The following is a 25,243-nucleotide window of genomic DNA, read 5'->3' on the forward strand; positions in this document are numbered from 1 at the left end:
GCATTTTGATTTTTTTTTCTTGGAATTTCAATATTAATTTTGATAGCAAGTTTCCATAAAGACAACCATATTTCCGTAACCTTCAGTTTAAATTATTTTTGCAAGTTTTACTTATTGTTTGGGTCCTTTTTATGACTTTTTTAATGCGAAGAATTACGAGAATTTCAAACAACTTTTTAATATTCGAGCAAACTTATCTCTACTTTGCATAATTTTGGGAGAAATTAAAAAACATATGATTGAATTTCCTCTAAGGAAACGAATTTGTTTCTACACAAACGATTCAGACCCACTGTGCCACGTCGCCGTTATCGTCCTTGCTTTCGCCGTTGTTGTTGTCGCTCCTGTTGCCTTTGCTGCTGTCGTCGCGGAGCAGCGCGTGCCCCCTGGCCCCATGTCTAGACCTTTTGTGCAACGCTCTTGCTAGCCGCTGCGCCTTTTGCACTTTTTAATGTAATTCAATTTCAATGAAATTTAATCGTCCGTACATGCGGTCGCTACCATGCCACTACTTGCCCGCCTCACTCCCCTTGCAGCGCATCGCATCGCCCTCGACCGCTGCTTGTCGCACATTTTACATTATTTGCGTCATTTGTGGTGGTTAATTCCAGTGCGAGAGCGGTCTTTACTATTCAATTATGTTGTCGCCTCGCATTTTTTATGCACTTGTTTTTACGAATCTAGCTATATAGTATAGCATTGGGCATTGTTGACGTCACGACGTCACGGCTAATACTGCCGCTCGTTGTCACATTGTGCGAGTAGTTGTTGTTATGGTTATTGCCACCATGCGATTCCTTTGTTATGAAAAATTAAATAGGCATAAATCATGCTAATGGCGCATTTAAAATTTATTACGCTTTAAAGCGTGGACGCATCAATTTACTCGTATTTATACATATTTACAAATTTATGCACGCGCTGCTGTGCATGGTGCGAGTGAATGAATGACTGAGTGGGTGAGTGAATGACTGTCTACTTGTATGTGATGGTGGATGGAAATGAATGCCTGATTGCGTCACATAATTGAATGCATTTGTATTGTGCACTAAATTTGTTTGATCTCGTCTTAATGTCCATTAGTCGATTGACAATGTCTGATGCTATTAGGCATTTAACTACAATTCTTTTATATATTCCCTCGAAGTTGGCCAGCAATGTGCTGAAGTTGTGAATGGTTCGTGAAATTGATATGTCTCCCTTTTTTTTCAGTGTTTTGCTGAAATTAATTTCCAATTTTGTTGTGCATTTCATTTATTTTTCACATACATTCTGTTTGATTATTGTACAAAGCTGAGAAATTTGAAACCATTTGTTTAATGTCAGAAAATAATAATAACATGCCAATTTTATAGCAGTTTTTTTACAATCAAATTTTTTTAATTAAATATAATAATGAAGTCAAAATCAATGGTATTATTATCTCAATTAAGTGCTAAGTTTACTTAATTTCTATATATTTCCAAAACACAAATTGATTTGGAGCGATATACTTGTATTTCAAATTTTGTAAAGGGCACAGAATCCCCTCTTTTGCTGTCAAAACTAATTAAAGAGTAACTTTCGAATATTATCGATTATTAGGTAGAATGCGACCGTAGTATCAAGAATGCATCGAACAGTTAGAAAACAGAAAAGGGAGAATTTACTCTCAGTTATTGGCTTATTTTAATCCGTCATTTGAATATATATTTGGTCCTTTTGGCAAGCAACACTATTCAATTATTTCTCATCTAGACTTTAATAGCCGGGTTGAAATCATTCGAAGAAGAATTATTTAATTATATTATTTTAAGTCTCTACTACGTGGTGTATCATCTTAACTCGAAGGTTTCAAAGTTCAAAATGGACAAACCCTCACAAATACAGTAACGTGGCGAAAAATATAACTGGCAATGACTTATTTCTCTTCATGTTACAATAGCATTCAATCTTCGGGTTTTAATTGTGAATTTAATCGGAAATGATCAACTTTTTACCCGCAAACAAATAAAATAAAACGATTAAAATATTAAAATGTATACAGCAGTTATTTAGGGTTGCAAATCGAAACAAAAATACGAGTATATTATGTAACTATTTGAAATGGAAACAACCATGCACTTGTTCAGTATTTCCAGGAGGAAACTCGTAAAAACGCAGCTGGAAACCTTTCGTCTAATCGACTCGTATAAAGAATGTGCAGCACCCGTCGCTCATAAGTTTGCTATAATATTTTTATATTCCGTCAACGCATAAATTTAAAGCTACTCTTACACACTTCTTCACTTGTTAACACACGTCAGTCGGTCAAAGCTATAGCATATATTTACACAGTGTGATGAAAATAAATCAAACCACCGGTACTCATCATGAAAATTACCACACACTTCAACACTCTAGCGTTTCGCAGCGCGTAGCCGGCGGCATAATAAATCTTTGCCCCACACCCAGGCCACGGCGAGTGCGTCACAGCAGGCACTCTGGCAAAGATTTATGAAACAGTCAAGTATTTTCTATTTAAGTTAATAACAATCATAATAATGGAACTACGAAAATTGATGCAGCTCAAAATGCGGGGATTCACGCACAGTGGCGCATCTATGCGAGTGTGTGAGTGTGTGTGTGTGTGTGCAATGCTTACTTGATGATAGATGATGTGCATATAAGCGCAAATCGCTTTGCTCTTTTGGCAGGGAAAATTTTGTCTGAGGGTGAAACGAAATGCTGCAAAATACTCATAAATACCCATTTGTTTGCACACAACCTTCCAATATTGTTCATAAGTATATACACATTGTATATATTTTTTTGTGCTTCGGAAGGCAACCAAACAGGTCGTATACGTAATAAGCGAGCAAGCATGTTGACACAAGTAATAAGCAGCATTGTGTGTGTGTGTGTGTGTGTGTGTGTGTGTGTATTTGTGGGTGTATGTGAAGGTCTTTGCATATTTGAGCAGCTGCTTTTCGTTGTATTTCTGCATTTGTGACATTCACTTAAAAATTCCATTACTGTTAGCTCAAATTACCACATGCTCAGACAATATTGCTGTCGTTGCTGCTGTTGTTGTTATTGTTGTTGTTGTTCGCCTTCTTGTTGCTGATATCTGTCCAATTGCGTCGGAAAATCTTATTTCAGGCGGCGTTAAGCACACAAATTGCATTTGACAATGCGCATCTATGAGCAGACAGCGACAGGACCAACAAAAAAAATTTATATAAATATAAAAGTTGGGGCAATTTATTTATAAGTAAAATAAATCAGCACTGACAGTAAGCGATAGCTAGAGGCGGAGACATCGGCCGGGGAGTGGGTGGCTGCTTTAGTAGTTGACAGACATGCCAAAGAACTTGGCAACTCATTAAATTTTCAAGAGCACTCGAACAGCTGCTAAATTCAAAAGGCATGTTACCAGCTCTCATAACTCTCAGAACTACTCAAAGCAACTGCCAGATTATGACCGCGGGCCATGTTCAATAACACCTCGTCATCGCGGCAGACAGCCAAATATTAAAATCTTGACACATTCATAATAAACCAAAGCATATAAGGCACACAACCCCAAAAGATGTTCAAGTATGCGCTAAGGCCCGCAGGCCTATTCGACTGTTTTTTGGGGTAAAGCCGAAACCCTGCCAGACCAGCAAACACCACCAACAACAACAGACACAACCCTAACTGGCGGCTATTTTGTAACTTTGTTATAAAATTAATTTTGTGTATTTAGCAAAAGCACTTATTTGTTACAAAGTTTACAAACCGGACTTGTAAATAAATACGTGTATCGAAGCAAAATAACTGAAAACTAGCAGACTGCCAGACTAGCAGCCACAAGTGCCCGAAGTGTTTCATTTACGGCATTTCAAAATCAAAAGTCTATTTGCCGTCATTGTCCAAACAAAAAAACACGAACAGTTCACTTTGATTTCGAAAAAGAGGAAAAGAAAAGCTTACTTGTCCCCCCAGCTTATTGCTGAGTGTTCGATTAGTCCCCAATTCTACCCGCACTTGTGTATATAAATTGATTTCTGCCGCTGGCTTGGGCTTTGCTCTCACTCTGTCAATTTTTAATAGAGTTCCCCAAAAACTTGTAGGCCTAACCATAAATGTCAATAGCAATTAGTGGCTTCCAAATGCGTCTGAACTGTCTCGTACATTCCTACAATTGTACACTCCGAACTTTATTTTTATGGATGGCCATTATATTCTTAAAATGATAATAGAATAATAATATTTAAATTTGTAGCTTATAAATGTATTGGCTAAGAACAAAACCAAAACTTCCCAGGTTTACCAACGGAACTGTTTTGAATATTTATTTATTATTTATTTTTTGATGATTTTGTTGGCCAAAACTATAGCTTAAATGTCTTGATAGCCTTTATTATTTGTATATTTTCAAAACAAAAACAAAAAATTGGCTATGCAGAAACACAACTAAGCATCTGAAGGAATAATCTAAACATTTTGAAGCTTACAAATGTATTGGCTGATAACAAAACCAAGACTCCTGAAATTTATTTAGACGAACAGAGAGATGAAGAGGAGCTGAGAGACTCGATTTATAACTGCATTCTGAACAATTTCGTATTTCTAAAATGGCGATTGAATAACTTCCTTTAGTCGCAATGCAGTAAAATATATATCCTCGTTGTCTCTCCTGCTTGCATGAAAAACATTGTGTTTATATTTATCAATTGCTCAGAAAATTATACTCGCATGAATATTTCGCTTAGGGCTCTTATTGAACTGGCTAGCGGTGTTTGTGTTACTCTCCATATACAAATATATAGATATGTTTTCCTGGCATCTAAAGCACGAGCAATGCACACAAGCAGTTGGACAGACTTTTGATAGATCTACATACATACGTACGAGCATCTGAGTATACACTCGCATATACTTGTATAGCTATTGCTGATGTGGGCGTTGCGTTGGACTCCCATCCGAATCTGTTTGCTTATGCAGATATTGCGGGATGTGTGTGTTGTATGTGTGTGTGTGTGTGTGTGTGTATGAGTTCAACAAACATGTGTTGGCATTAGACTTGGTTAGGTTTTGGGTCAAGACAAGTCAATCATGCTTAAGCGTGCTCGTACATCAATTTAATTATAATTATTATTATGGCTTTTGGGGTTTAAATCATTTATGCGAGCTGCTGCTTATGTATTTAAGGCATGGTCGGCTTTAAGGCTATTTGAAACTATTTAACGCGTTAAGGTATTTTGTGGAAACCGAAAACAATGGCAAGACAAGCAAATACAGAGGGGATTTATTTAACAAATCCATACCATTAATCTTAAGCCGATTGTCTGGAAATCAGAAATTTGACATAAGTGTGAATTACATTAGATTATTGTTATAATAAGCTCTCAGTTCGATCGCTGAAGAATTATCTTTTTAGAAGAAGTAATAGAAGAGCAAAGTGCTGGAAGAGGACGCAGTTCTGGAACAACTAGATACCTATAGTATTCTCTTAATGGAGAGGCGCGTTTATATCTAAGAAGAATGATCATCTGCTTTTATTAATCTGGCAATGTTCTTAATAAAATAGGATAACTGGAAGTGGTCGGGAATCACAAATAAATACTCAAACATTTTGCTTGTGAATTAATAGGAAATTTTGTCATCTTCACACTTCATTTGCATGATTTGACACTCGCAGAAGCAGACCAATAAACAAATCGTATTATCAATAACTGGCTACTCACACCCACCAAAGTCATCGAACCACTTGATGCGGAGCTGTCATATGTTTGTAGGCAAGCCACAGGAGCGGTTCAATTTAAATGGGCGCAAAAGCCTTTAAGCAGCTCAACCACAGCAGACGGTTGATGGACAGGAACAGCAACAACAACAACAACTGTAACTACAACTGGAGTTAGTTATGCATTTGTTTGTGTGAGTGCGTTGGTATGCCATTTAAGGCAATTTTCTTAATGCCATTCCGAGCGATGCGTCTAGCACATGGCCATAATTAACACACGTTGCCAGAACCGTTACCGTCGCTGCTGCCATTCAGCCTCTGTCTCGGGGTTCGTCTGGAAAAGTTTCTTTTCACACACACACACACACACACAGACAAAGAAGGAGAAACTTTAGTTAAAATACACACATGACAATAATAATTATTGTCTTTATTATGCTCGTGTGCATGTTTTACTTATCCTTGTTTGCCATTTAGCTAAATTGCCAGACATTTGTCTTCTTGTTCACAGCCAGTCAGTCAGTCTGAACTCGTATATACATACGAGTATATATCTATCTGGCTGTGGTCGCATTTCTTTCATTCTTTTTCTTTTTCGTTTTCTCTCACCTGTGTGGCTCCCCGAAAACTGCCCTGCCAAGGCTTAGCTCATCATCGCCTCGAGTTGATGCTTAAAAGCTTTTCATTTAACTTAATTAACTTATAACCATTTGGTGGTTTATTATCTTAATTTATAACCCCAAGCATAAATTGTAAGCAGCCTGCCCGTTTGAATTGCTTGCATACTTCTAAATTAAAGCCTAAGTGAATTCTTGTTTATGAACAAAGGTTCAGCTTTTATGTATATTTAATTTTTATGTGCGCCACATATTTAAAACGAACGAGCAGCCTTAGTCCGTCTTTTACGAGTACAGCCCTTAGTGTGAAAATAATGTGTACGTATATGTGTGTGTGTGTTTTGTGCAATCAAAGCGAAAATTGCCAAGTTCTGAGATTAAGTAAAAGTCTGTTAATAGTACTTACAAGTTCAATAAATGAAAATTGAAAATACTTAAACCACAATCAATACTTTGTAGAAAATGCCTTTATTTTGTTTTTTTTTTTGCGTTTATACTTCGAATAAATCTTCTAATCTTGATGCACACATTTAAAATAAAATTTAGCTTCTAATGAAGGCAAACATACTCCCATTTAAGCACCAATACTTGAAAATTGAAAATACTTAAGGAATATTCACTACTTCGCACTTTATGCCTTTAGTAGAAATGAATAATGAATAAATCTTTTAATCTTAATGCACACATTTAAAACAGAATTTAGTTTCATATCAAGGCAAACAATAATACCAATAATACTTTAAAAGATGAAAATGCTTAAGCAACAATTAATACTTCGCAGAAGTTGCCTTGAATTAAATAAAATTTAGTTTCTAACTAATATTCCGATTTAAGCAACAATACCTGAAAATTGAAAATACTTGAGAAACAATCTTTTTGTTTTAATATACAATTTAGTTTCTTATTAAGGCAAACATATTCCCATTTAAGCATCAATTAATTAAGAAGTCGTGATTAATGAAACCATCGCTGTTTATAAAAGGTCATAAAGCGAACGAGCACCATCATATGGGCTGTCCTTTCGCTCCTTTCAGTTGATTAATATATTGGCCGGCTTATCAAACGAGCTGACCAACTGGCTCTATCACAACGACCCGATCTGAGCGTGCTGTAATTTATTATTCGTACTATATACTTGTATATGGCGAATGCGTCAGTAATACAACTAATTTATTTAAAATGTCCATTCATGTCAACTTGCATGGACAACATTTCATCAAAGATCGAGCAAACAAAACATGGGCGTGGGTCAAAGGCAAAGGCAATGGCAATGGCAGAGTCAAAGGCTTTTGTTACTTGGCTTTGATTTCACTCGCTTGCTCGGCTTCAATTTTCTTTGTCCCTTCAGCGACACAGCAATCTTTCTCAGACGACCCGCAAACACATCCGCATTCGCATCCGCACTGGACTATATAATTAATATGGAGAATCACATTAGGATATCGGACCATTTTATGGGAATGGCTTTGAGGAGAATGAAGGATGTCGCACGAGATGCCGCCGATTGGCAACTATTTGACTAATGACTGTGCTGTCAGAGAGGAATCGTAGAACATTTCTAAAAATTTAGCAATTGCACAGAACTTTAAGTTGAAATATTATTTGAGCGATGGTCCAGCTAGAGGAGCAGCTTACAAATCTAATTAATTATTTTAACGCACGTTTACGCATTCGTTGAAGTTTGTGGTGGAAAGTTTTTGGGGCAGAGCTAATTGTTTTGGGGTGGGCGTGGCATGACTTGAAACTTGTGCGCTTGTTTAATGAGCTATAAGTGAGTAGATAAACGCAACAGCAGCCGACATTTTTGCATGATATGCCACAAAGTGTGGGGCAAAGTTTACAATTATGCAAAAAAACTTGACAAACGTTCGAGGCAATTACAATAATTTGGCAACATTGACGCCCAAGGATGAGGCAGCACAATTGAAGGACTCAAGTTAGTCATTGCCTGTCTGCACATTAGCGTCTGTCTCATTAGCGTGTTGATAATGTGGCTCGTGGCTTGCCTTGTTGCTGCTGTTGCTGCTGTTACTGCTACTGTTACTGTTACTGCGGAAATCATTCATTTCCACCAAAATGAAAATGAGATCTGAAATTTCAAGTGATTTTTCAAGCGTACAAACAAAGCAAGAGTCATTGCCGCTGAGTCTGCCGTTAAAGCAGACAGTGCCGATGTTGTTCCTGTTGTTGTTTTTGACGTTTCTAGTGGTGGGCCGGACTCCCGGACTCCCCCAAAAAGTCTGTCATCGGCCCTTGTGCAACCACCTCCCCCACATTCACGAAAGAATAATTTCAATTGAATTGATTTTGAATGGTGCGACGCGCATTGCCAGTCATTGAAAAGTGCGTGCTTCCCCAGTTTGGTTCGAGTTTGGGATTTGAGATTGAAAAATTACAGTCCTACTTCCCCAACTTGAATGGCGCTTTGCGAAATATTTAAGGCTTTCAGGGAATTGAGGCTAAAACGAGCTTTTGAGTGAGCAGTGGCCTGCAAACAATTTTTAATTCGTGACACGAGTTTTGTATAGAAAATAAGAAAAGAAGATTCTTAATATCATGTTTAGTTCCAATTACTTTTATAAATAAATAAGTTCTTTATGTGAAAACTCCTCTGACATGGAACCATTAGTTTCCAACAAAAAGAAGCCGCTGTTGCTGATCAGATACACACGAATACATTTAATTTTATTTGCAGAGCTCATCCAAATAATAAAGTTGATTTATGTCTGCTAATTATATGTGTATAAATTTCCTAATGCTTTTACAAGTAAATCGTTTGTTGGTTCTTTTTTTTTGTGCACAGAAGTCTAGCTATTTTGAAATTTTGCACCGTAATTAATTTTCTTTTACTTAAAAAGTAAATGCCTGGGTTAAACTATGTTTATGTTCTTCTGTATTATGGAGAAATGGCACATTTAGTGTACGTTTGTTAAAGACAATTCAGATTGTAAAGGTTCGAACTATCGAGGCTCCTTTAAAAATCCGATGACGGCACATATCTATGAATTCGAAGCCCCCAAATCGTCTGACTGTCTGTCTACTTGCAGTCTCGCACTTTTTGTTTTCTGTCTGCAACCCCGCCGCTCGCAGATGCTGATTGACTTTTGCGTTGACATCTGTGCTCGACTATTGCACAGTGGAGCAACTTTCGTTTTAACTAACAAATATGAACTGCTGTTAATATGGGACATACTCTCTATCACTATCAATTCTTAGACATTTTATAAAAATGGAGACGAATTTTTTTCAATAATTGAGACATTTTTTGCAGGCATACTAAAAATTCAAAACTTGTCACTTCACTTATCTACTTCAGACTTTTCGTATGTCTTGTGGAATTAAGTAAGATTGCGTTTAATGATTTTATGAGTTGTTACTAATTTGTGAATTTCTTTGCTTCATTTTGAATATATTTTCGTTTGCTGTTAATAATGGAATAATTTCGCCTTATTTGTCTTAAATTGCAAAGAAATGGAATGCATCTGCGGATATTTATTTTTTTCCGAAAAGCTTCAAATTTTTTACTAATATTATTGATAGAACTGCTCCCTGTATATAACGGACAAACAGGTCTAGCCTTCCTTGCCACTGGTTGTTATCGCAGTGATGGTCTTTTAAACACCAAATTAATTGAATAATCAATCTATTAACAGAAATTAACAGAATAATTGCTCGTATCTGTATATTTTTAAGCTTAGAAGAAATCAAACTTCACATTGCAAATGTCAGTTTTTGAAATATGTCTATTATTTCAGAATGTTTATAAATCAAAACTTTGAGTATCAAGTAACTTTTTAATATAGTATTAATAATTATAAATGTGAATAAAAAATCTACGGCTGATCAAGAAAACTTCCAACAGATCTGAAAAATCAAAGCAATAGCTCTTCGATTGAAAATGAAAAACTTTTCGATTTTCAGTCACTTGAACAGGCAAGTGATCGTAAACTTGAAATACGAAATAAAAACTAATTAGTGTTTAGAAGATTGTGGGTAAGAGCTTAAATTTCTTTTTCTCTTTTTTTTTTTTTTTTGAATTTTTCCAAGAAAGAAAAGTATTTTTGAACCACAGTGCATCGTTTATCGCTGGTACAATTCATACCTCACTACATATACACAAACAGTGTATGTACATACATACATAAACACAAATGTGTGATTGTTATTCTACAATAAACGCATTATGCTGCCATTAGTTGAGTGCTTCCTGTTGTTCGTTTGTTTGCCTGCTGCTGCTGTTGCTTCCGCTTTGTACGACGAGTGTGTACATCTATTTGTTCGTTGGTTGCTCTGTGTATTTGAATGGTTAGCCATTTTTTGCTGAGCTCGGTCAGTTAGCAATACAAAATGAACTTTATAGCGCATTACGCGCAGTCATGTTTGCCTTCTTTAGAGCAGTCCCTGCTGTTGCCTTTTTTGTAAGTTAATCATTGCTATTTTTTAAGTTTTAAAATGTTGTGTTCTATTAGAAAACAAGGCAGTTCGCCCCAAGCTCACAATGATAGGAGCAGCCTCACTATTGAATGTCTTGTTCGCACAATTCCAAAAGAAACATTTTTGATAAAATTTTGCCCGCGACAGCACTTCTTCCTACTCTACTTGTACTAACCTCGAGCCTTATCAATAAAAAGAAAATACTTTCCGCTTAAAAAATGTAGGCCTGTTCAAAAAAACGAAAATACTATACAAAAACGCAAAGCAAACTGGCAACCAATTTGGATATAATTTGAATAAAACGGAATATATAACAGTTTGTCTGCTGCTACTTTAAATGTTTTTTGCAGCAACAACGGCGCGCTCAACTATCATTTTTTGCACCGGAAGTATTTTGCAATTGTATGTAAATGGCCGCCGGATGTTGCCTAACATATGACAGCTGTGCTTCATAGCATTACAAGATTTCACGCTTTAAATTGTTGAACAATTTCAATTTATTTTCAAAACTGCCAATATGCCTCTATTGATTAAAAAAGTTAATTTATTGTTAATTAATTATATATATTTTAAATTTTTTTATTTTTAGTTAGTCAAGTTTTGTAACTGTAGATAACACACATGGAATCGTGTATAGAGAGCAGAAAAGGAAAGATTCACTTAAATACATATTGTCAATTATTATAACTAAACTCATAAGTCTATTCTTCAATTAACTATTGTAGTTGCGCAGACCAAATCCGACATACAATTATTTATTTTGTTCTAACATCAATTACAATTAAATCGAGAGAAAGCATTGAGAACGTTATATGCATAATTAAATGCATGTTCGCATAGCATAAGCGAAAAGTTCACCCAATGAAAATTCCAGGAGTTCATCTAGGGGGGACGGACAGATAGACCGACATGTTTAATTCGATTTTTGTCTTCATGTTGATTAGGAATATATGTATATATGTATCTGCCAGTTACATATTTAAAGAAAACCTAATACTATACCCTGTTTGCAACGGGTACAGGTTATAATACGCGTAAATGCGCCATTCAGCTTAGCTCTGCTTAACTTCACTTTATTCGCCTTCAATAGCAGCTCTAATCAGGCGGATGGCCTACAAACTTAACGAGTTAATTAGTTAAAGATGTTTTTTCAAACTCTTAAGAACACCTTCCTAGTCGAAAAAAGTTTTAGAAAAAACGAACTTTTTCAAGTTGATTGCGGCTTAAGTCTTGGAATTGTTAGAACATCCGGCTTGATGTTGGCGCTTCGTGGTTTGGCTATGCACCACTAATTTACTTCTTTTAAGACCTTAAAATGGATTAACACTCTAGTGAGACAGAAATTGAAATCCGTTATAAGTTACGGCATGAGTTCCACTTACTATACATCGATCTAGAATTTCATACATGTTCCGATCAACTGGTCCGATATAGAGATGGATTGTTGTTCCTTTGAGGCGTAACCAAAGCTGGGAATAAGAGCTGCGCACTTTTTTTTAATCCTCGCTATCCCATAACAAATAACAACAAAATGTATTTTTGTTTTTTTTGTAATTATGGCATTTTTTATTCGCTTTTAATTGCTACATTGTAAATATTCAATATCAATAATTACACACACATACCAATACATTATGTACTTAATTTCTCTGTAAACAACATGCTACTATTATATGCACTTATTTGTATATTATATATATAAATTAATTATGCGTATATATGTATATGTTTATATTATAATCCATAGTCACATTTAAATGCTGTTTTAAGTTCTTGTTCAAACCAAAGTAGTAGGAAACAAATAGACATATGAATACAAGTAGAACTGTTGTTTTTAGATGTAAATTGAAGAAATTTTGCATATGCCAGTGGGTAAGTGTATGTATATATTTTTAATGTTAATTCATTATGTGTGTGTGTGTGTGTGTGTGTGTGTGAACAACAACTATACTGTAATATGATAATATGCAATCCTAATTGGTATATAAGTATGTATGTATGATGTTTATAAATTACTATATGCACATTTATTCACTTTAATTCGTATTTCTATGTCTACTCACTTATGCTCGCATTTGCATAATTAAAATTTCAATTTGCAATTGTATATTAAATATTAAATGGCTATTGCTTTATATACACTTATGGCATAATTACGAATGTATGATTATGCTTTTATATTAACTAGGGGGGGCTAATCTAAATGTAAGTAACAACGAAATGCTGCTGCCCGCCACGTTATGCATGACTCCTCAGCTCTATCTAACCATATAGTATGTACTATACTCGTATATACGAACGAGTATACGAGTTTTGCGTAGTTATATTTAGATTTAGATTTAGTTTAAGCACAGGCTTCAGATGCCTGCATACTTGGAGGAACTTAGCATACGTTTGTTTCTTTAACATGTACAATGTCTATGGCTAACACTAAGTCTAGGCGCGTGCAATGGGCGCTGGAGCGACAAAGCCCAAACGATGCACTAAGTCTATCACTAGCAAACAGCGGGCCAGGGTGGCAATAGGGTTCAGGTTCCCAGATGTCTAGGTAGAGTACACAAACACATATACTTGTATAGCTTGTAAAGGTCAGCAAAGTAAACAGAAAAGAAACGACCTTTACAATTAAAAAAGAAACTAAAAATATTTGAAATTTCAATTTATACATTCAATTTTCAACTATTAGTTTATTGAACTGTATATAAATTTTAAGAAAAGAATGTCTGCATTCATTTCCAGTAGTAATTGAAGTACACTTGGTATTGAGAAATATTTATCCTGCTGCAATGCGTCAAGCCAGGATTCACCGGCCATAAGGTTAATTAATATCGATTCGTGTGGTTTCGTTTGATAAATACGAGTATATTGACTATAGAGCTGCGATTTTTAATATTTATGTAGTCAAACTTTTGTGTGAGTTCTGATTTCGCTATATACTTGTACTTGTATATGTATATCAAATAATGTATAATTTGGCTCTGAAGTCAAATAAAGCATATCAGCGAATTGTTTTCAAGTATGTATGTGTGTTGTCGTTTTATGAAATGATGGAACTAGATTATGGAATTTGTTCACTAAATATTTCTTATGCCCGGTCTCTCACATTCCCTAACTCCCTCCCTCCCTCTCTAATTCTCTCGCATTCACTCAGTCTTGATCACACTACACCCCGATTACCAACCCATTCGCTCACTCAAAATTCTCGACGCCGCCATTGTTGAAGCGTTCACACCACTCGAGCAGTTCGCGCACCTCCCGCGCATATAACTGCTCCTGTACGCCTGCTCCCGACCCAGCCAGGGGTCACACATTGTTGTGGCAGGGCTGCTGCTGCTGCTGGCTGCTGCCGCTGCCCGAGTTGCTCAGCAAGCTGCGCTCGCTGGCCACACTGCCGGGTGCATAGATGAGCTCGCCAGCGTCCTGCAACTTGTTAGGCTCCACATTCTCGTTGGCATGAGACAAGGGCTTTCTGCCATGGGAGCTGCGTGTTGGTTGGGCTCGCCAGCCATGCGTCTGTTGCTGCTGATGTGGAACGAGGGGCACGAGCGGCAACAGTTGCTGTTGTTGTTGCTGCTGCATGGGCTGCTGTTTCTCGTCCACCTTCAGATACAAGCGCTCCATGTCATCCAATTCACCGTCGGCCGTGTGGTAGAGCGCCTGTTCGTCCTCATTCGACATCAGCATGGCCATGGGCGAGGGAGAGCCTCCGCAGCCGGAGTCGGCGAGGCCAGCATAACAGAACGAGGAGCCATCCAAGTCGAGCAAGTTCTTGCTAGTCAACTGCTGATCCATAGCCGCCTGACCAGAATTATTGTTTAAGGCATTCAGCTTGTGCTGACGATCCACCAAAGGTGAGCCGGAACCGGATCCGGCTGAGCCAGCCTTGAAGCGCGCACTGTCACGTCCGATGCTGCAGCCATGGGGCAACTGACGACGCACGCTGGCAAATTGCGGGGCCTGTTGGTGGGGGTGGACGAGGCTGTTCGGTGCCGCCTCGTAGGTGTGACAATTGCTCAGCTTGTTCTCTGTAATGTGCATCTTCTCCTTTGGATAATAGTACTGCTCCGAATAGGCGGAACGTGCGCCACTCATGTTGCTCGGATAGATTTCGCCAGTGGTGGACATTTGCTGGTATATATTGGCACTCGAGTGTTGTTGTTGCTGCTGTTGTTGTTGCGGATGGTGTTGTTGTTGCTGTTGTTGCGGGTAGAGTGGATGCATAGGCCGTTGTTGATGCTGCTGCTGCTGGTGCTGCTGTAGTTGTAGTTGTTGCATGCCATAGCTATTGGGGCCTGGACGCTGCAGATAACGCGGCTGCTGTTGTCCAACATTGCCGCTGCCGTTGCCAGCGCCGGCGCTAAGTATGGCCGATGTGGCATATGGTGCTGGCGATGCGTTGCCATTGCGTCCATATTCGCTGGGCGCCTTGCCAAAGCTCGAGACCTCGGCATAGTCGGTCGGTATATTGGAGTACTCGCCCACGTAGCTGCAATGGAAGAGATAAAAACAATATTCTGTTATTATAGAAAACACTCTCCGACTGTTTGGTTGCGCAAGGCATGTTTATTACAATATTACAGCAAGCTGAAACACAAATTTTGGCTGTCCATTTTGTGCTTATAAATTTGTCGCTCTTGTTACGGCTGTTGCTGCTGTTGTTGTTGCTGTTGTTGTTGTTGTTGCTGCTGCTGCTGGGCCATGGGCGGATTTGGTGTTGGAATTTATGGCGTGCGGTCGCGCACAGGTTTCATGAGAACGCACAGGAAATTTGCATTTTTGGCTGGCTGGCTAGCTGACTGGCTGGCTTGTTGGTTGGCCAGCAAGGGAACTCATGTGTAAAAATGGAATATATTTTGCATTCCACAATTTTTACACATTTTTCAAGGAAGTGGTGGAAATGTGTGCATTGAGTAAGCGAGTCAGTGAGAACTTGAAATATTCGCAGTAGCTGGCCAACAGATTATCAAAAGTTGAGTGTGAAATATTGCAACGAAAGCGGAAGAACTTAAAACTATTTTTAATAGCGAACATGTATTAGACGGACATTCGTTTCATTTAAAATTAACATGGAATTAGTGAATTATTCTTCTGCTGTTGAATTGGTAATAGTTTGCAATCCATTTAGAAATATGTATTACTTTGTTATCATATTGAATGAAAACAATTTGTTCGCTTCAATTATTGCATCTACTTGTACGCAACTTGTATTTAAAATCAAGTGTGTGTGCGTGTGTGTGTCTTTCCCTTATTTGCAGTCTTTGGCTTTTTCTTTTGCATGTAAATTTCGCATCTTGAAGCAGTTCTGAAAAATGTGGTGCCTCGAGAATACCTGCAGCCTTAATCCTGCACCTCCTACAGCTTGTCGTGCTCTTAAAGAATTCGGAATTTGTCTGCAAATTTATTCTGACCCGGCTAGACAGCTGGCCAAAAACGAAAGAGAAAAAAGTGGCGTACAGCTCACGCGCATAAATAAATTGCCAGCTTAAAGATTAAAAATGGGTTTTAAGGTGAAAATGGCATCGTTTATTTCAGTGCAGACCGTTGCCATGTTTTATGGCAGTCGCCGCCCATTTTAGCATTATTTTCGCATTTAAATACTGAAAGCGGATTAAGCTGCGCCCCAAAATACATAGACCGTGGGCGCGCTACGAAAGCCACACAGAAATACAAAAAGCAACCGACGAGAGCATAAAAATATATTGCATATTGATGGAGTGAACAAAGAGCACTTCAAATGCTAACTTGATGCCTTTAATGAGCAGCAGCAGCTTGTATTGAGGGGGAGGGCAACTTTTTTTAGTTTTTCGTGCAACTCATTAATGTGCAACGCTTTCGTTAATTTCTTTGCTCATTTCCATACCACACACACAGTCGCTCGCACATATGATGCTCATTATTATCAGATTATATTCATATTTATTGTCATGGCTTGTGTGCCTTTTTTGCAGTTGTTCTGCGCTTATTATTTTGTTGCAATTATTATTATTATTAAAAACAACAACTTTGTTCTAGCACTGCACATTTTCAATTTGCGTTTTTAATGACTAATTAAGTGGCAGCATAATTATCTACCAACTGGCTGGAAAATTATTTACAGTAGTCGCTGCTGGGGGGACTCGGAAATGTGCGCAATTTATATAAATTTTAAATACATGTTCGTTTTCATGATTTTTTTGCTGGCGACTTTTGACGCTTGATTGGCATTTAATTGCGTTCGGTCGACAGCTGGAGGTTGCAGGATTCTGATTTGTTCGCTTCATTTGGTTAGGAGCTTGGCCAAGTTTTTATTGTTGGATATGCTTCGTTATGTAAATTAATCGCGATATTTCAAATTTAACTTTAAATCTCTTAAATATTTGCTTGAAAGCTACATACATACGAGTATATTCAATTAGGAAATTGTGCACAAACATGGGTTTGGTTTGAAATAGGAACTATATATTATTTGTATAGTTAGATTTTCATAATTTTATCACCAATATACGTGTATTTTGTAGCCATTAGATCTCACATCTGTTTCACTCCCACTATATATTGTAGTTTGTATGTATGGCTCCACAAATTAGCCGCAAATAAATAACAATTACAATTACGGTTTTTGCAATTGTTGCAAACATTTGCAAATACTCGTACATACTTGTATTGTATTGTGAGCATATTTTATACATGTACTTATTCATGCATTTGCCAGCGGCCAGACAAATAAATTACCGCGAGCAATATGGAATTATTTTGGGGTCTTTGCTAGTCCGGCTTTGATTTGGCCGCTAAACATAAACCAATTACAGACAGGCCGCAGCCAAAATGCGTCATAAATAAATTATGCAAATGCATGCGGAACAGCAACAAAAGCAGAAAAATTGCAAAAAACATATTGTAAATGGCATATTATATCAACAGTAGTATTTAAAGCGACACTCCAACACCAGGCTTGGCAAATTTAAGGAAAGTGCCGGCAAGTTGGACCGACGACGACGACAGACAGACAGACAGACAGGACAGCTGTATTTGTGTCCACATCTTTGTCCTCCACTCAGCGCGGCTACTGCGCTCTGTTAGACAAACGTCCCCAGGTACTCTGATAATTACATTTGTGCGACAGAGAAATTGTTTTGGCATGCTGGAAGGCGCGACGGCACAAAAAACAGCAACAAAAACTGTCCAAAATCAACATAAATAGCGCGCGAACATTTCTATTTCTAACTTGATTTTTGTGCAGAGCGAAAAAAAACGTCACGGAAAAAAGAACTTGGAAACTGTGACAGAAAAATGCAATTTCACAGTTTGCTGAATTTTTATTGTCGTCGCTTTCGGTTGCCGCTAGTTTTGGACACCCTGCCATGCCACAGATGAGAGGGCACATCAGAATTAGGTGGATGCTTGTAACATACATAAGAGAGTAAGTTCTTCAGTCGAATAATACCAACGCTATTAATAGATTTTTCTGGGCTATGTAAAGCAACAAAGACTAAGAGTTTTATATGTATGTTTTATATATTTGTTTTCAAATTAAATTTAAGCTCTGCTGCGATTAATCGATTTTTCTGAACTATGTGAAGCAACAAAGACTATGAATTTTGATATTTCTAAATTAAATTTAAACTCGAATATAGAATTTTTACAGTCCAGTATACTTGTTTTTCTAAAAGCCATAATATAAGTTTTAGGCTTAGACTATCCAATGGAAGTTCTTCTAGTCTATAGTTGAGTTTTGTTTGTTTTCCAAAACACTGCTTTGTTACAGGTTTTTCTGATATTTAAAAGAAGTACTGCCGAAAAGAGAAACCTATTTACAAAGCGCCACTACAATTTTTATATCCAAAATTTTTATATTCAATGTTGAAAGATTAGCGTGCTTAATAATCATGCTGGCTCGACCTACAGGCTTTAAAATTGTTTTTTTTTTTTTTGATTGTCATGTCTGCTTTGGAACTTACCGCTGTTGATTGCGTTCGCCATGGCCTTCGTCAATGCCACTGGCTCCGCTACCGCTGCCACTGCCTCCGCCATTGCTGCCGCTGCTACCGCCGGCACCGCACACCGGGGCATAGTCCGCAATGTGATCCTTTTGCATGTCCAGCGTGTCACCGCTTGGCGAGTTCCGCCACACCATGCCACCGCTGGAGGCATCCAGCCAATAGCCATTGCCTGTACGGGTCGATAGGCTCGGCATTTTGAGCACATCATTTGTGTGAGTGCCTGCGGAAGGAGAATGCAAGAGAAGGGGGTGAGATAAAGCAATTAAATGTGGTGCAACAAATTGTGAGCCAAATAAATTACAATGATGGCTGCAGCCGGAAATTAAAAACGAGCAAAAAATATATAAAAGCGAGAAAAAATTGAGCCGCTCCTACTGCTGCTGCTGCTGTTGCTGCTGTTGCTGCTGCTGTTGTGGCTCTGTAGAAGCTATAAATTCAGCGCATTAAAATAATATTATGTTGTGTGTGCTGAACATGGGGGCGTATGCGCAATTTCTCTCAAAATTATTTTATTTGCAGCAACAGCCGCCATCGCCACACACATCCACACACTCGAATAAAATAAATTATTGTCAATTTTCCACTTTGCACGGCTGTCTGCATGTCCACATGTCCGTCTGTCTGTCTGTCCATTTGCCCAACTGTTGTTGTTGTTATTGTTGTTTTTGTTAAACATCAGGGGCGCAAAAAAGTGTTGCATACTTATAAGCGCGCGCATTGCAACTGAATATAAAAGTGCACCAATTAAACTGCCACTGTTATAACTGCGCCCATCAACCCAGTGTTTTATGGCCCCCATACAAACGGCTCGGCATTGTGGCCCGTTCTCTGCTGCAGCATTGTTTTTAGTGTTGTATTTTGCATTCTTTATTGCCGCTCAGGTGAGTTTTATGCGTTCGTTTTGGTTGCTGTGCTGTGCTGTGCGCTCGTTTAGTTTATTTTAGAAGCTGTGCTTAAAAAAATCATGACAATGTTGTCATATTTTACACTTTCTGTGGTGAAAGTTTTACTCTTAGTCAAGAGGTTTGAACCACTTAGAGGAAACAAATTTTGAACTCGCACAGTTTTTAAGAAGTATAATGAAAAGATTTCATTATCAAGCCAATTAAATATTATTTAAAATGCGAAGAAATAAATTGAGATTGTTTATTGAGATTCTTTTCAAATCGTTAGAGCATCCGGAAACATTTCATTATCAAGAAGTATATTTAATAATTTAAGAAGTGAAGTATAATATAATGAACAGATTTCATTATCAAGTCAGTTAAATATTATGTTGAAAGCAAAGAAATAAATTGAGATTTTTTTCAAATCGATTAATTATCAAAACACTAATTCAATTCGATACTCAGATACTCTCCAAAGTGATCGGAATCTATCGTTCTTTAAATGAATTCATTGCTTTTTTCTTTAATCACTAGATATTTCTACTCTTGTATGTATGTGTTTCTATGCTCGTTACTTTTATTGTTTGCTGCAATTTGTTTATTTTTATTTATTTTAGCGTCCTACTAACTTTGTCCTTTTTGCTGCCGTTTAGTTGCGTTTGCGATGGGCATAAATATTCAACGTGTTTATTAAGCCACTTAAATTGTTCGTCTGCTAGTTTTGCACCATTACATGAGTGTGTGGGTGAGCTGGACAGCTTTTAAAAAATTCCACTGACATGGTTGAGGGACATATGTGACTAAGTTGATAACTGATAGGAAAATGTTTTGCATGCAATATTTATGCAGCTAATTTGTTGTTGCCACCTGCCGTTGCCGTTGCTGTGCTGTTGCTGTTGCTGTTGTTTTGCTTAATAATGCACAAAACTAAATGCACAATAATAATTACAGGGCCAGTCATTATCGGACAACACTTATGCTACATAGTTGCAGTGTTAGTTTCTATTATGTGTGCCACACGCACACCACCACACACACACACACACTCTCTCTCGAGCGCTGTTATATTTATTCGCACCTATTTTGTCGGCGGGATAAAAAGTGTTGCATACTTTGGCGCGCAACAATAGAAAATTAGTGTTATTTATACAACAGGCAGGATGCGTATGCAAATGTGTGAGTGGCAGAGAGGAAGGAAGTGAAACTAGCAGCCAGCAAGAGCAGCCGGCGGCAGAAACCGGCAACGGATGCAACAAATGTGCAGCACGTAGTGCCGGCCACACAAAAATCTACAAGCCAAGCATAGCATTTATTTGTATTTTTTTCTCCATTTTGTAGTATGCAAATGTGAGCATGAATGTGGTTATATTTGTGTGTGTGCGTGTGTGTGTGTGTGTATACTTTCTACTTACCACGCATGGTATTCAGTGCCGATTGCTTCATCATCATGTGCTTGCGCTTCACAAAGACCATGGCGCCAAAGGATAACATCATGATAGCCAAAATGGCGCCCAACAGAATGATAAACCAGGGTTGCGTTAGCACATCATCCACATGATCCTGGTTAATGGGATAGCTGCAACATAGAAAATTGGAGAGAGGGCCAATGTGTTAAAGAATTTGCGCAAATATTTTCAATTGCGGAATAGTTGAACATATAGGGGACGAGATAAATATTGAAATGCAGTAACATTTCAAGAAAAAGTTATTCCAGAAAATTCAACAATATTTTCATACATTTATGTTTCAGTTTGGAACTATTAAAGTTCCACAAGAAACATTTACAATATAATACTTTAAATGAAAATGAGATTTTACTTACCGCTGATTGATAAACGGATCGAGTCGTTTTGTAATCGGATCCAATCGCAGTGTGGCCGGCACACAGTATGGACCAATGCCGGCATTATTTCCCGCAGCCACGCTCACAGTGTACATGACACCCTCGGTAAGGTTGGCCAGAACCAGGGTGGGCGAGCCGGCATCAATGGTCACATTAGTGAGTATGCGTGAGAAATTGTGGGCCGTATCAATGCCGCGCACAATGACATGATAGTAGAGCAGTTGACCTGTGTAGGAGTGAACAAATTAAGGGGTTAAAAGGTCATTAATGAGCTGCCACTGCTTATAAGCACTTGCTTTCCACTTACCATGCTGAGCTTTCATTTCAGGCGCCTTCCACTTCAAGAACACGGCCGAGGCATTCAACAAAATGGCCTCCATGCCAAATGGCGCTTCATTGGGCACTACAAGAAAATAAAGGAAACGAGAAGAGATGGAAATGAGTTGAAGATGTAGATGTGTTGGATATCTTTACACTTGGGATGCGTTTTTGATTGGACAACAGCAGCTGGTCTGCTGGGTTGGCCTTCATCTAATGAGCATGTCTAATTAATTTGCATTTAACTGAGCCTGAGCAGAGGCTTTAGTTGTATTAATGGCTGGTCTAGTTGTTGTTGTTCCTGCGTTTTTTATTTTATATCATTTCCGCAGTTGAGACCCAAATGAAACACAAACGCTGCCGGGCTGGAAAACATCGCACGCTTTTTGCATTGTCAAGTGGTAAAGGAAAAGGAAAAGAAAAATGCGCTTCATTGCGCACATACCTATGTGTGTGTGTACACCCTTTTGCATTCATTGCTCATTGCAGTTGACTGACTTCTTTCTCATACCCTTCAACCGCCCCCTCCCCAACCGAAATGCTTGCAGTATCTCTCACATGCACAGCGACGACGACGAGTTGCCACTTCAAAAGCTCATCTTCATTTGTTTATTTATTTCCTGCTCTGTCGCGACGACAAGTGCGCGTCTGTCTACACGTGTGTGCATCTGACGATAGGTGTGTGTATATGTGTGTGTGTGTGTGTGTGTGTGTGTGTGTGCATCTGCACGTCGAGTGAAGCAATTTCTTTAAATAAACACACGTGCAAACGCTCTAGACAACAACAGCGAATAAAACAGAAAGAATGAATGAAAGAAAGCAAAATGCTGCAGCTTCTAAATAGGTGCTCGTCTAGCTCCATCTTCGTCTTGTTTCTAGGCTAAAAAAGGGTTGGATTGGATTGGATTGGGTTGGCTTGGCTGGGCTGGGGCTATTCCTTTCTCTCTAGCCATTTTGTTTTGTCTTTGGCTTTGTTTCTGGTGCCGCTGTTGCCGGGTGCCCGGGCGACATGCTAAAGTGCTTGTCAACTTTTTGTCTTTGCTTTTCCACACACACACACACACACACACACACACACACAGATCGTCATGGCGCTTGCTATGCCCACTTAACACGTAGTAGCCATTGCGTGACATAAATGACCGCAGGCTTCAATCAGAGAAATTGCTTAAATAAAGACGGGAACTTCATGTATTTGGAAAAAAAAAAAACCCCTTTAAAATGTAAAGGCTCTACAAAACTCAGTAACTACAAAAGTTTCTTGCATAAAAATATTATTCAGCCTCTTGCATAACAATATCTTAAGTATTTGTTTTATAAAAAGCTAGTTGGTGATATTTATGAAACGACAACTTTTCCAAAAGTTTATACCCTTTTTTGACTAATTTCAGATTTAGAAAAATTTGTTGTTCCCATTCTTAAACATTAGTAAACATTTTCTACAGCATTTTCTGCTAATTACAAACCCAACTAATTGACTAAAAATATATTCGAGGCATACAACATTTTTCCAATTGTCTGCGAATCAAAATCAAAAATCAACTGAACAGAGCTTGAATGCATTTGTTTGAGAGGCAGCCTTTAAAGCCGCACGAAACGCTCCTCCTCTGGCTTTGTTTTACTGCATTTGTGTTGTGAAGCAACTTTTGCTCCCAAGTCGCTCGCTCTCTTCCCCGTCCTGTTACCCATTTGCCATTTGCCATGTGCCGTATGCCTTGTCGCTAACTGCCAGGTTTATTTGCCAACTTCCGCTGCGACGCTTGGCAAACGCGCTTCCTGCGAGTTCCCGCAGCAGTGCAAACAACTGGGGTGCATCGAATTTGCATTGAGCGGCGCACATTTTGGCCCACTGTGCAGTATGGGTGTATGTGGTGCTGCATATAGCAGCAATAATTGTTGTTTATCTTTACACAATTGCGTTGGCAATTTCTTTGACGTAACTGCCACTGTTGTTGTTGTTGCTGTTGTCAGCAAAGAGTCAGACGCAAGTGGGAAATGTGATGCATACAAAATGAGTTTTGATTTGAAGTCAGTCGGGCTGCACGGCGAGCAAGGAATAAAGAGGGCGCGCGTTTGTGCATTTAATATTGCCGTCGCAAAGTAGTCGCGACTGTTGACTTATTTGTGGCACTGTTATGTGTCTGGTTTGCTTGATGCCGCGCCTTTCGCCATTTGACAGGTGAAATTTGTGTGTACTACGCTCTAAGCTCTATTGTTTTTAATTATTGGTGTCAAGGCGCTGCATTGCAAATGCAGTTGCCTCATTTTCTCTGTTCTTTATTTATTTTGCTTGAAAATTCGCCAAATTTTCCACACACCAATGAAGTGATAAAGCTGTCTGCAAAGTTTTGTTGCTGCTTCGGCAGATATGCTTGGAAAAAAGTGTGCACGCTTCTTTTTATGCAGCTTCAAAGTTTTTTCTTAGTTTTGGAAAATGACCTGACAAGCTTATCTTTGAGTTTTGCAAAGAAAAGTGAAACAAAGTCAATTTGATTTGGTGGAAGAAAAGGGAACTGAGGGAAGAAAAACAAAGTGTTTTTAATTCTGCTACAGAAAGAAGATCCTTTCCAGAGGGCCATTTAAGACTTCTAACATTAAATAGATTTCAAAATAGCCTCAAATATTCTAGCAGAGCTGGTCTTAACAAAAAATATCTAAAGAATTCTGTATGCCTTAAATTATATAAAATCAACGAAGGCGTAAATGATTTATGAAGAACTGCAGGAATAGGTGGCAGAACTTTAAGATGGCACCATTCGCATAACCCCTTCGTTTGGAAATCCCATCTCCAGTCACACTTTACCGCAATTCCTAATGCATGTAAACCGTCCCAGATGCCTAACGCATTTCATCAAATATGCAACACACATAAAACCCCTCTCCCTCCTCTCCTCAAATGCGAGCCTACGTGCATGGCCCGCCTGAGCCACTCTCTGCTACCTTTTCAACACATACACACATACTACACATGTACGTGTATGTTTGTATATCCTGTGGGCTGGCATTGTTCTGCATTTACTTACGCATGATTCGCTCTCCGAATGGCATCGAGTTGTGTTCAATGATTGACATACTTTTTATTTGCTATATCCGCACAAACGAACAAACGCTCGCCCCACCCCTCCGTCCCACGCCCATGCTTTCACCCGTCTACTCAACGATTTTTTTCCTTCCGTTTCTTTTCGTTTTTTTTTTTTTTTGTTTGTTGCTTGCTGCCTCTGCGACCCTCAAAATTATATGCGATTATTCGACCCGCATGACGCACGACACAGCTGATGCTGATAAGCAGCGATAAGGCGGCTCTAAAGATATGCCCATGTGTGTGTGTGTTCCTCTCTGTGTGTGTGTGTGTGTGTGTGTGTGTGTGTGCATAGCATTTATGTTTCGCAGTCCTCTCTGTGCCTATATCCTTTTATTGAATTAGGTTATTGTTGCAATGCGCGCCAGCTTCCCGCCCGCCTCTCCACGCCCCTGCC

At 38.5% G+C, this 25,243-nt stretch overlaps 1 protein-coding gene across 1 annotated transcript in view; it reads right to left on the bottom strand.

Annotated features, from left to right (window-relative positions):
- Positions 1–13,929: 13,929 nt before the first annotated feature.
- LOC115631453 (protein sax-3) overlaps positions 13,930–25,243 on the bottom strand; it is a 62,005-nt gene continuing 50,691 nt past the window's right edge. Inside the window, 6 exon segments of the mRNA XM_030528199.1 lie at positions 13,930–14,508; positions 14,587–15,226; positions 18,678–18,939; positions 21,019–21,182; positions 21,429–21,675; positions 21,757–21,852. Coding sequence (XP_030384059.1) covers positions 13,930–14,508; positions 14,587–15,226; positions 18,678–18,939; positions 21,019–21,182; positions 21,429–21,675; positions 21,757–21,852 — 1,988 coding nt within the window.

Source organism: Scaptodrosophila lebanonensis, unplaced genomic scaffold (genome assembly GCF_003285725.1).
Source record: "Scaptodrosophila lebanonensis strain 11010-0011.00,11010-0021.00 unplaced genomic scaffold, SlebRS2 tig00001412-arrow-pilon, whole genome shotgun sequence".
NCBI lineage: Eukaryota > Metazoa > Arthropoda > Insecta > Diptera > Drosophilidae > Scaptodrosophila > Scaptodrosophila lebanonensis.